General features: G+C 47.1%; 1 protein-coding gene across 4 annotated transcripts in view; it reads right to left on the bottom strand.

Annotated features, from left to right (window-relative positions):
* The window catches only part of SLC52A3 (solute carrier family 52 member 3), a 46,787-nt gene that overhangs the window by 11,470 nt on the left and 19,097 nt on the right, over positions 1 to 16,220 (bottom strand). For all 4 annotated transcript variants that reach the window (XM_077460444.1, XM_077460446.1, XM_077460445.1 and 1 more), the window contains one exon: positions 4,926 to 5,049. In XM_077460444.1, the coding sequence (XP_077316570.1) occupies positions 4,926 to 5,049 (124 nt within the window). The remainder of the gene's footprint in view (positions 1 to 4,925; positions 5,050 to 16,220) is intronic.

The following is a 16,220-nucleotide window of genomic DNA, read 5'->3' as shown; positions in this document are numbered from 1 at the left end:
TTCGAAAGTAGGACGGACTGTCCGTCGGATTGTCTGACGGACTTAGTTGGCCATACAGTCCGCCCGTGTGTACGCGGCTTTAGACTACACTAACTACTACTCCCACCCCCACTCTAAGACTACACTAACTACTACTCCCACCCCAATTCTAAGACTACACTAACTACTACTCCCACCCCCATTCTAAGACTACACTAACTACTACTCCCACCCCCACTCTAAGACTACACTAACTACTACTCCCACCCCAATTCTAAGACTACACTAACTACTACTCCCACCCCAATTCTAAAACTACACTGACTACTACTCCCACCCCCATTCTAAGACTACACTAACTACTACTCCCACCCCCACTCTAAGACTACACTAACTACTACTCCCACCCCCACTCTAAGACTACAATAACTACTACTCCCACCCCCATTCGAAGACTACACTAACTACTACTCCCACCCCCATTCTAAGACTACACTAACTACTACTCCCACCCCCACTCTAAGACTACACTAACTACTACTCCCGCCCCCATTCTAAGACTGCACTAACTACTACTCCCACCCCCACTCTAAGACTACACTAACTACTACTCCCACCCCCACTCTAAGACTACACTAACTACTACTCCCACCCCCACTCTAAGACTACAATAACTACTACTCCCACCCCCATTCGAAGACTACACTAACTACTACTCCCACCCCCACTCTAAGACTACACTAACTACTACTCCCACCCCCATTCTAAGACTACACTAACTACTACTCCCACCCCCATTCTAAGACTACACTAACTACTACTCCCACCCCCATTCTAAGACTACACTAACTACTACTCCCACCCCCACTCTAAGACTACACTAACTACTACTCCCACCCCCATTCTAAGACTACACTAACTACTACTCCCACCCCCATTCTAAGACTACACTAACTACTACTCCCACCCCCATTCTAAGACTACACTAACTAGTACTCCCACCCCCATTCTAAGAATACACTAACTATTACTCCCACCCCCATTCTAAGACTACACTATTACTCCCACACCCATTCTAAGACTACACTAACTACTACTCCCGCCCCCATTCTAAGACTACACTGACTACTACTCCCGCCCCCATTCTAAGACTACACTAAGGCCGCGTACACACGGGCGGACTGTTCGCCCAACTTAGTTTGTCAAACAATCCGACAAACAGTCCGCTCAAAATTTGCATGAGCGGACTTGACCACACATGATGAACGAACAGTCCGCTGAAAGCGTGCGCGATGACGTGAACAGCACGTACGACGGGACTCGAAAAACGACGTCCTATACACTGCAATGCAACCTTCGGCGTGTAAATCCTTTCTGAGCATGCGCGGAACTTAGTTTGACGAACAAGCCTACACACGAGCGGACTGTCCGCTCAAACCAAGTTTCAGCGGACAGTCTTACGGAAATTCCGAAAAACTTTGTTCGTCAGACTGTCCGCTGAAACTGTCCGCTGAAGCCCACACACGAGCGGACTGTCCGCCGAAACACTGTTCAGCGGACAAAGTTGGGTGAACAGTCCGCCCATGTGTACGCGGCCTAACTACTACTCCCACCCCCATTCTAAAAACACACTAATTACTGCTCCCACCCCCATTCTAAGAATACACCAACTACTACTCCCACCCCCATTCTAAGACTACACTAACTACCCTGTGAGAGAAAAGATGTCTATACTTACCTACTCAAAGGCCCTTCTGGTCACATGATTAGGTCCCAGCACCAGCTTCAGTGTAGAGAAGAAGAAACAATAACGGCTGCAGGGCCTGGGAGACAATGTCACCTATAGGTTTACTATGGGGCATTCGTTGTTGACTGTCCCTCCTCTACACTGAAGCCGGTCCTGAAACCCGGTCATGTGACCAGACCAGAGCAGCTTCAGAATAGGCAAGTAGATATCTTTTCTTTCACGGGGTAGTTAGAATAGTCTTAGCCCTTGTACGCACGGTCGGAGAATCATGTGTAGAGAATTTTGATCGGACCAAGTGCCACGCATGCTCAGATCAAATGAATGTAGTCCCTTTGTAACGAAATTACGTCATCACATTCTGAAAGATCGGATTCTTCGCCAACTTTGTCCGACCGTGTGTATGCAACAGTTTCGGACAAGATCCGACGGACAAAATCCGACGGGCAAAATCCGACGGATTTGGTTGTGGAAATCCCCGACCATGTGTACAGGGGCTTAGAATAGGGTGGAAGTTAGGTTTGGGCTTAGTTGGAATTTGACTGGACTTCCACTTTAATTAGTAAGCTCCATCAAGTTGGTCTTCAGTTGCATTGAGCTGGCTTTTCATTATTTCTAGTTGGCTTTGCATTCAGCTTGATTTGTATGAGAAGAAAAACTGTTCAGGTATAAGCATGTGCTTGTGTACTAAAGCCTTTACAGAGTATTCTGTGTTTAGGCAGATTGGTTTATGTCTGATGCCCTGGGATTTATCTCAGGTCTCCTGAGCTTTCTGGAAAAGGAGAAGAAAGAGAAGAGAAAGGGAAAGAAAGAACAAAAGAAAGAGAGAAAGAAAAAAGAAAGAAAGCACATAAGGAAGAATTAGAGAGAGAGACTGACAGAGAGAGAGAGAGAGACACACACACACAGAGACAGAAAAAGCAAGAGAGAATTCAAAGGAAAAAAACAGGAAAGAAAAAATTAGAGAGAGAGAGACAGAAAAAGAAAGAGACATGAAAGAAGAAAAAAAGGAAAGAAAGAAAGAATTAGAGAGAAAGAAAGAGAAAAAGCCAGAGAACGAGAGATGGAAAACGCTTAAGAGAAAGAAAGAAGAAACTAGAGAGAGATAAAGCGAGAGAGAAACGAAGATAAAAAAAAAAAAAAGAAAGAATTGGAGAGAAAGAAATAAAAAAAATTGAGATAGAAGGAATCAGGGAGAGAAAAAAGAAAGAATTACAGAGAAATAAAAGAAAGAGAGAGACATATGCTACGTACACACGACCGGACTTTCTGGCAGAAAAGGGCCGACAGTCTTCCCGATGGACTTTAGACAGAGTTACGATGGACTTCCGAATGAACGGACTTGCCACACAAGAACGGACTAAAGTCCATTCGTTTTGAACGTGATGACGTATGACGAGACTAGAAAAGGAAGTTCAATAGCCAGTAGTCATTTGTACGCAGCATTAGAAGTAAGAAAGAATTAGAGAGAGAAAGAGAACAAGCTCTAGAAAAAGAGAAAGAGAAAAAGCTAGAGAGAGAGAGGGAGAGAGAAAAAGCTTGAGAGAAAGAAAGAAAGAAAAAACGAGAGGGAAATTAAAGAAAAAGCCAGAGAGAGACAGAAAAACGCAGAGAAAGAAAAAAAAAAAAGGAAAGAGAAAAATGCGAGAGAAATGAAGGAAGAAAAAGAAGGTAAGAAAGAAAATTTTCGAGGGACAAAGAAAGTAATGCCGCGTACACACGGTCGAACTGTTTGACGTACTTAGTCCGTTGAAACACATTTCAGCGGACAATCCGCTCGTGTGTGGGCTTCAGCGGACTTTTTCAGTGTGCAGTCCGGAGTACTAAGAATTTCGGATTTTCCAAAAATCTGTCCGTCGTACTTTGGTTTCAGCGGACAATACGGTCGTCAGTATGCTAGTTCGACGGACTAAGAATGGCGCATGCCCAGAAAGGATTTACATGGCGGAAGGGTGCTTTGCTGTGTCTTGGACTTCCTATTTCTAGTCCCGTCGTACGTGCTGTACACGTCATCGCGCAAGCTTTCGATGGACTGTTTGTGTATCCGTGTGTGGTCAAGTCCGTTCAGTGGAAACTACGACGGATTGTCCGTCGGATTGTATGACGGACTAAGTACGCCATACAATCCGCTCGTGTGTACGCGGCATTAGAAAGAATTATCCCAGGTTCACACTGAGCGATGGAAATTAAGCCGTACAAGTTCAGCTGAACTTCGCACGATTTCACTCCTGTATGTCAGTCCCGATTTCGGCTTGCGATTTCACAGACATCTGTGCGGGTTTCTGCTCAAATATCAATGAAAATCGTACCCCGAAATCGCAAAAACAAGTACAGTAACTACTTTTGTACATTGGGTTGGCGCCACAAGTGCAGCGTCACACCAATTAGGACAGTGCCATTGCCGGCAATTGGCGCCGATTTGACAGGTCAAATTGCACCAATGAGAACCAGGGCCTAGCGTAGTTTCTCTACTACTTTTTGCGATTTTGGGGTACGATTTCCATTGACATCTGTGCAGAAACCCGCACAGATGTCTGTGAAATCACAGACGAAATCGGGAGTGAAATCGTGCAAGTTCAGCTGAACTTGTACGGCCTCATTTCCGTAGCTCAGTATGAACCTGGGCTAATTCTTTCTTACTTTCTTTGTCCCTCCAAGATTTTCTTTCTTTTTCCTTCTTTTTCTTAATTTCTCTCCCACTTTTTCTCTTTTTTTCTTCATTTACGGCACCACACTGATTTACAAAAGCAGTTTCTGTACTACTTTTGGCAATTTCGGGGTGCGATTTCCATTGATATCTGTGCAGAAACCCGCACAGATGTCTCTGAAATCTTCCCCGAAATCGGAACTGACATGCAGGAAATGGTGAGAGTTCAGCTGGACTCGGACGATTTCATTCCTGCACTCAGTGTGAACCTGGGCTAGAGAGAGAAAAAAAAGAGAGAAAAAGTTAGAGAAAGAGAGGTGGAAAAAGCTTGTGAGAAAGAAAGAAAAAGCTGGAAAGAGAGACAGATGAGAGAGAAACGAAAGAAGGAAAGAAAGAAAGAATTACTTTTTCTTTTATGCCAGGACAACTGAAATAAACTCTGAAATACATGAACGGAGCTTTAAGATAACAAAAAACAGTTTACTTTTGGAGACACTTTTAGGTGTTTTTTGGAAAGTCATACAATAAATAAGAAGTGACACTTTTTGTACTCACAATAAGGGCAACACCCCAGTTAGTACTTTGTAGAATGGGGCACGGACTCATCACTGCCGTCATCATGTTGTAAGCCCCAAATCCCGTCCCGAGCACCGACCATAACACCAGACTGACGAGAGATCTGCAGAAAAAAAAAACATACAGCTCATTTCAGGGTAATGTTAGTGGGCAGTACATCAGGCTTATCATCTAGTAAGGATTCTAAATGTTTGCCATTTTTTCTTCCTCTGCAATGCCAAATGAGCTGCAGGTGGTGTTCTATCGGAAAGTGCCCGCCATCGAAAAGTGCCCGTGTATGAGCAGTATTGAAGGGCACTCCAGCTGATTGGCCGATCAGATGGCCTAGCGTAACCATGGCACATGGGCACAACGTAGGAGGTATCCCTCGAAGGGAGATACCATTTCACGGGCACAATTGAAACCTATACATACAGCAGAGGGAGGACGTAGCTCTCACATTGTGCCTCGCTGTTGCGGGGCGGTTTTACAGTGTGCTGATGGTCCGGTTTTGTCTGTGTTACAAGGCGTGCTTGCTTTGTTGAACGCCTGGGTTTTGCCTGTATGAAAGGGTGGGTTGCAACAAAGACAAAACCAATCCTTTAACACAGCCACAAGCCGCCCTCCAGCAGCGATGCACAATCTGACAACTACGGTATCCCTCCGCTGTTTCAATTGTGCCCGTGCAATGGTATCTCCCATCGAGAGATACCTCCTACGATGTGCGCATGCGCCATGGCTATGTCAGGCCAGCTGATCGGCAAATCCGCTGGAATACCTTTCAAAACTGCGCATGTTCAGGAACTTTTAGATGATGGGCACTATCCGATAGAACAGCACAGGGGGCACAATATTCTAATGTCATTTCTACAACAGCTGAGAGACGTGAGGAGCTGCAATAGAATTTACTTTAGAGTGCAACAAAATGGTTAAAGTGTACATAGTTGGTGAGGTTGAAAAAGACACAAGTAAAAGGGAGTTGAGTGCGTAAAGGTAAGAGGGGGCTGAGTGCATACAGGTAAAAGGGGTTGAGTGCATACAGGTAAAGGGGGCTGAGTGCGTACAGGTAAAGGGGGCTGAGTGGGTACAGGTAAAAGGGGCTGAGTGCGTACAGGTAAGAGGGGGCTGAGTGCGTACAGGTAAGAGGGGGCTGAGTGCGTACAGGTAAGAGGGGGCTGAGTGCGTACAGGTAAGAGGGGGCTGAGTGCGTACAGGTAAGAGGGGGCTGAGTGCGTACAGGTAAAGGAGGCTGAGTGCGTACAGGTAAAGGGGGCTGAGTGCGTACAGGAAAAGGGGGCTGAGTGCGTACAGGTGAGAGGGGGCTGAGTGTGTACAGGTGAGAGGAGGTTGAATGCGTACAGGTGAGAGGAGGTTGAGTGCGTACAGGTATGAGGGGGCTGAGTGTGTACAGGTATGAGGGGGCTGAGTGCGTACAGGTAAGAGGGGGCTGAGTGCGTACAGGTAAAGGGGGGTGAGTGCGTACAGGTGAGAGGGGGCTGAGTGCGTACAGGTGAGAGGAGGTTGAGTGCGTACAGGTATGAGGGGGCTGAGTGCGTACAGGTATGAGGGGGCTGAGTGCGTACAGGTATGAAGGGGCTGAGTGCGTACAGGTAAGAGGGGGCTGAGTGCGTATAGGTAAGAGGGGGCTGAGTGCATACAGGTAAGAAGGGGCTGAGTGCGTACAGGTATGAAGGGGCTGAGTGCGTACAGGTAAGAGGGGGCTGAGTGCGTACAGGTAAGAGGGGGCTGAGTGCGTACAGGTAAGAGGGGGCTGAGTGCGTACAGGTAAGAGGGGGCTGAGTGCGTACAGGTAAGAGGGGGCTGAGTGCGTACAGGTAATAGGGGACTGAGTGCGTACAGGTAAGAGGGGGCTGAATGCGTACAGGTAAGAGGGGGCTGAGTGCGTACAGGTATGAGGGGGCTGAGTGCGTACAGGTGTGAGGGGGCTGAGTGCGTACAGGTATGAGGGGGCTGAGTGCGTACAGGTATGAAGGGGCTGAGTGCGTACAGGTAAGAGGGGGCTGAGTGCGTATAGGTAAGAGGGGGCTGAGTGCGTATAGGTAAGAAGGGGCTGAGTGCGTACAGGTATGAAGGGGCTGAGTGCGTACAGGTATGAAGGGGCTGAGTGCGTACAGGTATGAAGGGGCTGAGTGCGTACAGGTAAGAGGGGGCTGAGTGCGTACAGGTAAGAGGGGGCTGAGTGCGTACAGGTAATAGGGGGCTGAGTGCGTACAGGTAATAGGGGGCTGAGTGCGTACAGGTAATAGGGGGCTGAGTGCGTACAGGTAATAGGGGGCTGAGTGCGTACAGGTATGAGGGGGCTGAGTGCGTACAGGTATGAAGGGGCTGAGTGCGTACAGGTAAGAGGGGGCTGAGTGCGTATAGGTAAGAGGGGGCTGAGTGCATACAGGTAAGAAGGGGCTGAGTGCGTACAGGTATGAAGGGGCTGAGTGCGTACAGGTAAGAGGGGGCTGAGTGCGTACAGGTAAGAGGGGGCTGAGTGCGTACAGGTAAGAGGGGGCTGAGTGCGTACAGGTAAGAGGGGGCTGAGTGCGTACAGGTAATAGGGGGCTGAGTGCGTACAGGTAATAGGGGGCTGAGTGCGTACAGGTAATAGGGGGCTGAGTGCGTACAGGTAATAGGGGGCTGAGTGCGTACAGGTAATAGGGGGCTGAGTGTGTACAGGTATGAGGGGGCTGAGTGCGTACAGGTATGAGGGGGCTGAGTGCGTACAGGTATGAGGGGGCTGAGTGCGTACAGGTAAGAGGGGGCTGAGTACGTACAGACATAATCAGTGATGGGGGGTGCCAGATATAGGATCCGCCCTGGGTGCCAAATGCTCTAGGTACGCCCCTGGCTGAAACCACTGTTTGTGGAAGAGAATTCCACATCCTTACCACTCTTACAGTAAAGAACCCTCTACGCAGTTTAAGGTTTAACTGCTTTTCTTCTAATTCTAGTGAATGGCCACGTGTCTTTTTAAATTCCCTTTCCACGGAGTAGTCTTTTCTCTATGCTAGGGTCACCAGTACAGTGTTTGTACATTGAAATCATATACCCTCTCAAGCGTCTCTTCTCCAGATAGAATAAGTTCAATGCTTGCAATACCTTTTATTAGCTTTCTTGCCCTTCTCTGGACTCTCTCCAGTTCCAGCACATCCTTCCTGAGGACTGGTGCCCAGAACTGGATGGCATACCAGAGTCTTGTAAAGTGGGAAAATTAATCCCCTTTTTAATGCATGCCAATATTCTGTTGTCTTGGCTTGCAGCAGCCATTGCATGCCATTGCTGAGCCTGTCATCTACTAGGACACCCAGGTCCTTTTGCATCTCAGATTCACCCAGAGGTTCTCCCCCTAGAGAGTAAATTGCATTCATATTTTTGCCACCTCATTTGCCATGTAGTTACCCATCATTGTTTAGATTTTCTTGCAAGGTTTCCACATGCTGTGTACAAAATGATTGCCCTGCTTACCTTAGTATTGTCCTCGAATACAGGATTTGAGCTGTTTCTCCCATCCTCCAGATCTTTTATGAATAAATGAAATAGGATTGGTCCCAAGACAGAACCCTGGGGGACCCCACTTTCCACAGCAGACCATTCCACGCACTCCCCATTTATCACCACCCTTTGGAAACCTTTGCCATCTCTCCGTCTTTTGTAACCAAATTCTCCTTCACCATCTCTCCATCTTTTGTAACCAGATTCCCCTTCATCATCCTTTATGGGGCCGGTATGATTTGACCTAACGCTCTTACTATTTACATACCTAAACAATTTCTTGGAATTTTTTTTATTCTCCTTCGCTATGTGCCTTTTGCGTTCTATCTTAGACTCCCTGATTGCACCCTTACATTTCCTATTGCATTTTTTGTAATGTTGGAATGCTGACATTGACCCCTCAGGCTTATATTTTTTGAAGGTCTTTTCTTTTGCTTTTTATGCATTTTTATATTGGAGTTTAGCCCCTTTAACCACTTCAGGCCCGGAAGATTTGGCTGCTCAACAACCATGCAATTTTTTGCAATGTGGCACTGCGTTGCTTTAACTGACAATTGCGCAGTTGTGCAACGCTGTACCCAAACAAAATTGACGTCCTTTTTTTTCCCCACAAATAGAGCTTTATTTTCGTGGTATTTGATCACCTCTGTGATTTTTATCTTTTGTACTATAAACAAAAGAAGAGCGACAAATTTGAAAAAAACACAATGGAGGTTATTTACGAAAGGCAAATCCACTTGGAAGTGCAGTCGTTCTAAATCTAAAGGGAAGATCTGAAATGAGGGGAAGCTCTGCTGATTTTATCATCCAATCATGTGCAAGCTAAAATGCTGTTTTTTATTTTCCTTGCATATCCCCCTCGGATTTACAGCGACTTTCAGTGCAAAGTGGATTTGCCTTTAGTAAATAATCCCCAATATTTTTTACTTTTTGCTATAATAAATATCCCCAATTAATTTTTTTAAAAACTAATTTTTTCTCAGTTTAGGCCGATATGTATTCTTCTACAAATTTTTGGTAAAAAAAAATAAATAAATAATCACAATAAGCGTCTATTGGTTTGCGCAAAAGTTATAGCATCTACAAAATAGGAGATAGCTTTATGGCATTTTAATTATTATTTTTTTTTCTACTAGTAATGGCGACGATCTTCCATTTTCTATCGTGACTGTGACATTATGTCGAACAATTTTGACACATTTTTGGGACCATTGGCATTAATAGAGCAATCAGTGCGATTAAAAATTTAAAAATGTATTGATTAGTGTAAAATGGCACTGGCAGTGCAGGGGTTAACACTAGGGGGCAGTGAAGAGGTTAAGTGTGTCCTAGTTTGTGTTCTCCCCTCAGAGAACTGGAAACTGTGTTTACACACACAGTTCCGGGTTCTGCGTGATCGAGACCGCCAGGCACTCGTATCGGCGAGCACGACCCCTAGTGGCCACAGGGCGAAGCTACGTTACATAACCTTGTTTTGCCCAGTCATACCATGCTGCCACATTACAACTGCGGCGGCTGGTCAGCATATGGTTAATCAGCCACAGAACCTGTGTAATTAATGTGTGTCCTGGATTAAAGGGATGATGTGGCAACCCTAAATACAACTGCGGTGGGCGGTCGGAAACCGGTTAAACTACTTAGTTGTTTGATTAGCTTAGTACCTGAGCATTATTGAACAGAGATCCACACAGTCAGTTTGGACGGAGTTAAAACATCCACTTTTTGCTCCTGATGTGCCAACTTGCTATAGCAACTTCTTAGCTAAGGCTGATCCATCTGGCCAGTCTGATAAAGACTCCCTCACCAACTACTTCTGAGGTAGAGGTTGCCTTTAAATAAATGCAGCTGTTAGATTAGGCTTGGTATGGAACCATTAGTGACTATAGAGCTTCTCAGTCTCTGCCTCTGGCCTGCAACTTGGCATGCATTTTGCCCAAAACACCAGCTACCACCAGTCCACTATTGCCCCCCGATGATTACTGTAGAGATTTCCTTGGTCTGCCTCTTCTGGCAGTTAAATACATAGTGGTTCCTTCAGGGCTAAAGAGAACCTGTCCCTGTTGCAGAAGCAGGTTGACTCTCCTCTTCCTGAGAAGTGGTGTTGGTGCTGAGGGCTGGAGAGTTTTACAATCCATTATGCCCATAATGTGCACTCTTTTAGGATATAGAATATACCTACCTGCCTTTACCTTAATGAACATTGCTGGTCTCTAGGAAGGCTGATTGCTACTGGCCCACGGATGAACTGAAATGCTGGAGCCATGCCTGGGAGTATTTGTTAAAAAAACATCAGTAGTAACCACTACAAGCAGCAAATCACATATCCCTCTGTGATGTACCACAAATAACAGAGGCAATGACACGCCGCTAACAGGTAAAGGACTAAGGAATAGTGATTGCCGAACGGTTCGCCCGGCGGTCGTTTCGCGGCGAATTTTGGACGTTCGCGGTCCGCTCGTTCGGCGGACTGTTGGCGTCGTTCGCCCGGCGGACTTTCGTGTTTAATGTGTAAAAGAACTTTGACCTATGATGACACATCCATCATGGGGTACAGGACAGCCATTTGAGACATGACAGCACATGGACACTTGGACATTCCCCCTAACCTATAAATACACCCGATCCGGTGGCCATTTTACATTCTTTCTTCTGTCACTATAGGGAAAGGTTGCTGTGTGGAGTAGGGAGAGATAAATCGCTAGCTATTTGGTACACAAAAGTTCTTTTCAGGACTGGTATAGGTGTTAGGTGTATATAGGTTTGCTGTGCTACTGATTGTTGCAGCAGCCTGAGTGTCTTTTGTCAGTTTAGAGAAAGGGACAGAGCGCTGTGTGCTGCTATTTTAGGGACAGCCAGATTAGTCATCATCATCATCATCATCATTAGCTGTTACTATCAGGTCCACAAAAGTGCTATTCGAGTAACCAGTTATCGTTCCAGGCTCCTCTGTTTTGCCAGTTTGTATAGGGACAGGAAGGAAGCAGTGTGTCAGGCAGTGAGGGTCAGTTTAAACAGTAGCTGTTACTATTAGTTCCACAAAGGTTCTTTTCAGGACTGGTATCAGTGGTATGGTAATAGGCTTGTACACGTATACCGTATATACTCGAGTATAGGCCGACCCGAATATAAGCCGAGGCCCCCAATTTACCCCCAAAAAAACTGGCAAACTTATTGACTCGTGTATAAGCCGAGGGTGAGACATGCCTGTCCATCCCTGTGTGTGTGTCCGTCCATCCCTGTGTGTCCGTCCATCCCTGTGTGTCCGTCCATCCCTGTGTGTCCGTCCATCCATCCCTGTGTGTGTGTGTGTCCATCCATCCATCCATCCCTGTGTGTGTGTGTCTCCATCCATCCATCCATCCATCCCTGTGTGTGTGTGTCTCCATCCATCCATCCATCCATCCCTGTGTGTGTGTGTCTCCATCCATCCATCCATCCATCCCTGTGTGTGTGTGTGTCTCCATCCATCCATCCGTGTGTGTGTGTCTCCATCCGTGTGTGTGTGTGTGTGTGTGTGTGTGTGTGTGTGTGTGTGTGTGTGTGTGTGTGTGTGTGTGTGTGTGTGTCCAGCCTACCTGTGTCCCGAGCCTTTGTCCCGAGCCTCCGTCCCGTGTCGTGCCTTGCCTTCGTCCCGTCCCGTCCCGTCCCGTCCCGTGCCGTGCCTTGCCTTGCCTTGCCTTGCCTCCGTCCCGTGCCCTCTTCGTCGGCGGCCATTGTAAAATTCAAAAGCCGCGCCTCCTCCTTCGCCTGTGATAGGCGGAACACTGAATTTCCCAGCAGCCTGTGTTCCGCCTATCACGGACGTCGTATCATCCTCGTCCGTAGTACGAGGATGAGCGGATGCCCGTGATAGGCGGAACACAGGCTGCTGGGAAATTCAGTGTTCCGCCTATCACAGGCGAAGGCGGAGCCGGAGGCGCGGCTTTTGAATCAGAATGGCCGCTGTCTGTCTGCTCGACACGCTGATCGATCGGGCAGACAGCGATGACTCGAGTATAAGCCGAGGGGGGCACTTTCAGCCTCAAAAAAGAGGCTGAAAATCTCGGCTTATACTCGAGTATATACGGTAATATTCTTTCTTCCAAATATAGAAAGAATATTATACTTGACTGCTGCCCTATACTGCAGCAGTCCTTCATCGGTATAGGGACTAAGAGTTTTGTCACTGTCACTGAGTTTTGTGCTGTGCTGATTTTCTCCTGGGGGTTCTTATTATGAGGGGATCACACCATCCCTGTGTCCTGTGCTGATTTTCTCCTGGGGGTTCTTATTATGAGGGGATCACACCATCCCTGTGCTGATTTTCTCCTGGGGGTTCTTATTATGAGGGGATCACACCATCCCTGTGCTGATTTTCTCCTGGGGGTTCTTATTATGAGGGGATCACACCATCCCTGTGCTGATTTTCTCCTGGGGGTTCTTATTATGAGGGGATCACACCATCCCTGTGTCCTGTGCTGATTTTCTCCTGGGGGTTCTTATTATGAGGGGATCACACCATCCCTGTGCTGATTTTCTCCTGGGGGTTCTTATTATGAGGGGATCACACCATCCCTGTGTCCTGTGCTGATTTTCTCCTGGGGGTTCTTATTATGAGGGGATCACACCATCCCTGTGCTGATTTTCTCCTGGGGGTTCTTAATATGAGGGGATCACACCATCCCTGTGCTGATTTTCTCCTGGGGGTTCTTATTATGAGGGGATCACACCATCCCTGTGCTGTGCTGATTTTCTCCTGGGCCTGCTTATTATGAGGGGATCACACCATCCCTGTGCTGTGCTGACTTACTCCTGGGGGTTCTTATTATGAGGGGATCACACCATCCCTGTGCTGTGCTGACTTACTCCTGGGGGTTCTTATTATGAGGGGATCACACCATCCCTGTGCTGTGCTTACTTCCTCCTGGGGGTTCTTATTATGAGGGGATCACACCATCCCTGTGCTGATTTTCTCCTGGGGGTTCTTATTATGAGGGAATCACACCATCCCTGTGTCCTGTGCTGATTTTCTCCTGGGGGTTCTTATTATGAGGGGATCACACCATCCCTGTGCTGTGCTGACTTCCTCCTGGGGCTGCTTACGGTGCTGCTGTCAGTGCTGTATATCACGGTGCTGGTGTGAGTGCTTAATGTCACGCTGCTGATGTCAGTGCTCTCTATCACGCTGCTGCTGTCAGTGCTGTATATCACGGTGCGGGTGTGAGTGCTTAATGTCACGCTGCTGATGTCAGTGCTCTCTATCACGGTGCTGCTGTCGGTGCTGTATATCACGGTGCTGGTGTGAGTGCTTAATGTCACGGTGCTGATGTCAGTGCTGTATGTCACGCTTCTGATGTCAGTGCTCTCTATCACGGTGCTGCTGTCAGTGCTGTATATCACGGTGCTGATGTCAGTGCTGTATGTCACGCTGCTGATGTCAGTGCTCTGTATCACGGTGCTGTTGTCAGATGACTCTATCACGGTGCAGGTGTCATTGCTGTATGTGACGCTGCTGGTGATCATCTCCTGCACCCTCTTCTTTGCCTACCCTGGTCCCTGACCTTCCCTCTCCTCCATTGCCTTCATGCGCTCCACAGTCCTGAATTGTCAGAACAATTTCCCATATAAAAAAAGAATGCTTGTAGTTATCGATCCCAAATTCACCTCATACATGTGTTATGTCATTGGCCATGTGGTGGGACTATGTTTGCCCAGCTAATAATTATTTTGTGGCTGCAAATTTGACCTAAAGGTTTGCGAAGTCAATGGGGCCCGCCGCGAACGTTCGGTTTCGCGAACGGTCGGCCGCGTTCGCGGTCCGCGTTCGCGAAACGTCCCGTCGGAAGTTCGTCCATCACTACTAAGGAAATGTAACTAAGCAGAGCCTGACTTTCATTTTAGCATCAAGGTCAACATGTAAATGCATAGTAATGAACACATAGCAGTCATTAGTACTGTAGAGTCAATGTAATCACAGGCAAGCAGCGCAGGTTAATAGTCATCAGACCATTAGCACTAGCAGTTTAAACCTACCTTAGACACATGTACCAAAAAAGGTCCATACCACAACCAAGCATTAATACACAGTAAGCCCAGCTGGCAGGGTCGGGATCTGTATTAATAGGAAAGGCTCAGCATCACCTGTTATCAGCCTAAGCATTATCAATACTGCAGATACAGACCACAACCTGTGAAGCGTTAGTAAACAGAGTGGCACTATGGACAGCCAGTAAGATTCACAAATGTGACATACGCTTTCAGTGGTGCAAGCTAACAGCATACCTGCATACAATAAGTCAAGCCTGTAGGGCCAGGCCTTGCTGAGTTAATCGGAAGGCTTCAGCCCAGCACAGCACACCTGTCATCAGCATTAGCAGGATTGCAGATACAAACCACAACCTGTGAGGCAATAGTAAACAGAATGGCACTATGGACAGCCAGAAAAATTCACATGTGTGACATATGCTTTCAGTGGTGCAAGTTAGCAACATATTTGCAGCAGTAGCTGAATACTATAGACTTGTGCACCATGTGGTGCCTTACCACCTGCACGCTTCATGACCATACAGGCAGTCCAATGAGTGTCAATTATTGAGTCATGATGGAGCAATCCCTAGAGACCAGATGTCATCACCCCCATCACTCTGTATCCTGAGGGGGGTGGGATCTCTCCCATACAGGAGATTTACAGCCTGTACAGCGGGAAGCTTCATCACAGGGGAGGCTTGAACCTGTGCAGCTTGGCCAGATGAATCCGGCAAGGTGAGGGAAAAGAAAATCCTGCTTTCAGCAGCAGCAAAACCGGCTGTAGCAGCGAGGCAAAAAAAATAGGATTTTTATATACAGCTTACCTGTAAAATCCTTTTCTTGAGAGTACATCACGGGACACAGGAGCTCATTATATAGTGGGTTATATAGTCACCTCTGGTGATTGGACACTAGTTAACCCCAATTAAGGAGAATTCCTCCCCTATATAACCTCTCCCATATGGGAGGCACCTCAGTTTTGTAGCAAAGCAATAGGAAACCACGTAAAACCCAAGAGGGGGCAGGAGCCCTGTGTCCCGTGATGTACTCTCAAGAAAAGGATTTTACAGGTAAGCTGTATATAAAAATCCTATTTTCTTGATCATACATCACGGGACACAGGAGCTCATTACATAGTGGGATGTCCCAAAGCAATGCTCAGATTGAGGGGAGGGAGACACAGATCATAATTATAGACCGCCATGGGCCGGAGGACCTAAACTGCAGCCTGCGGTACACTGCGCCCAAAGGCGATATCCTCTTGCCCTCTGACATCCACCTGATAGAATCTGGTGAATGTGTGGACTGATGACCAAGTTGCAGCCTTACAGATCTGAGCCAGGGAGGCCTGGTGATGCACTGCCCAAGAAGCACTTACAGCCCTAGTAGAGTGCGCTTTCACTTGAAAAGGAGGGATTTTGCCTCTAACACTATAGGCCTGAGAGATAATCTGTCTGATCCACCTTGAGAGAGTGGATTTTGATGCCGCCTGGCCCTTCCTAGAGCCTTCCGGCAAAATAAATAAGCAATCAGTTTTCCTTATCTGAGCTGTTGCTTGAAGATAGATACTGATTGCCCTAACCACATCCAAAGTGTGCAAAGATTCTTCTTCTGCGGACTGTGGGTCCGGAAAAAAGGATGGTAGGATTACATCTTAATTCAAATGGAATCCCGAAACCACCTTAGGTAGAAAGGACCTGTTGGGGCGCATGACCACCTGGTCCTTATGAACAATAAGATATGGCTCTTTGCTGGAGAGAGCTGCTAGTTCTGACACTCTTCTAGCCG

The sequence above is a fragment of the Lithobates pipiens genome, unplaced genomic scaffold, assembly GCF_037356315.1.
Source record: "Lithobates pipiens isolate NorthernLeopardFrog02 unplaced genomic scaffold, aLitPip1_a1.2 Scaffold_28, whole genome shotgun sequence".
NCBI lineage: Eukaryota > Metazoa > Chordata > Amphibia > Anura > Ranidae > Lithobates > Lithobates pipiens.
The sequence above is the reverse complement of the archived record's forward strand: the minus strand, read 5'-3'. Positions and strand labels throughout refer to the sequence as shown.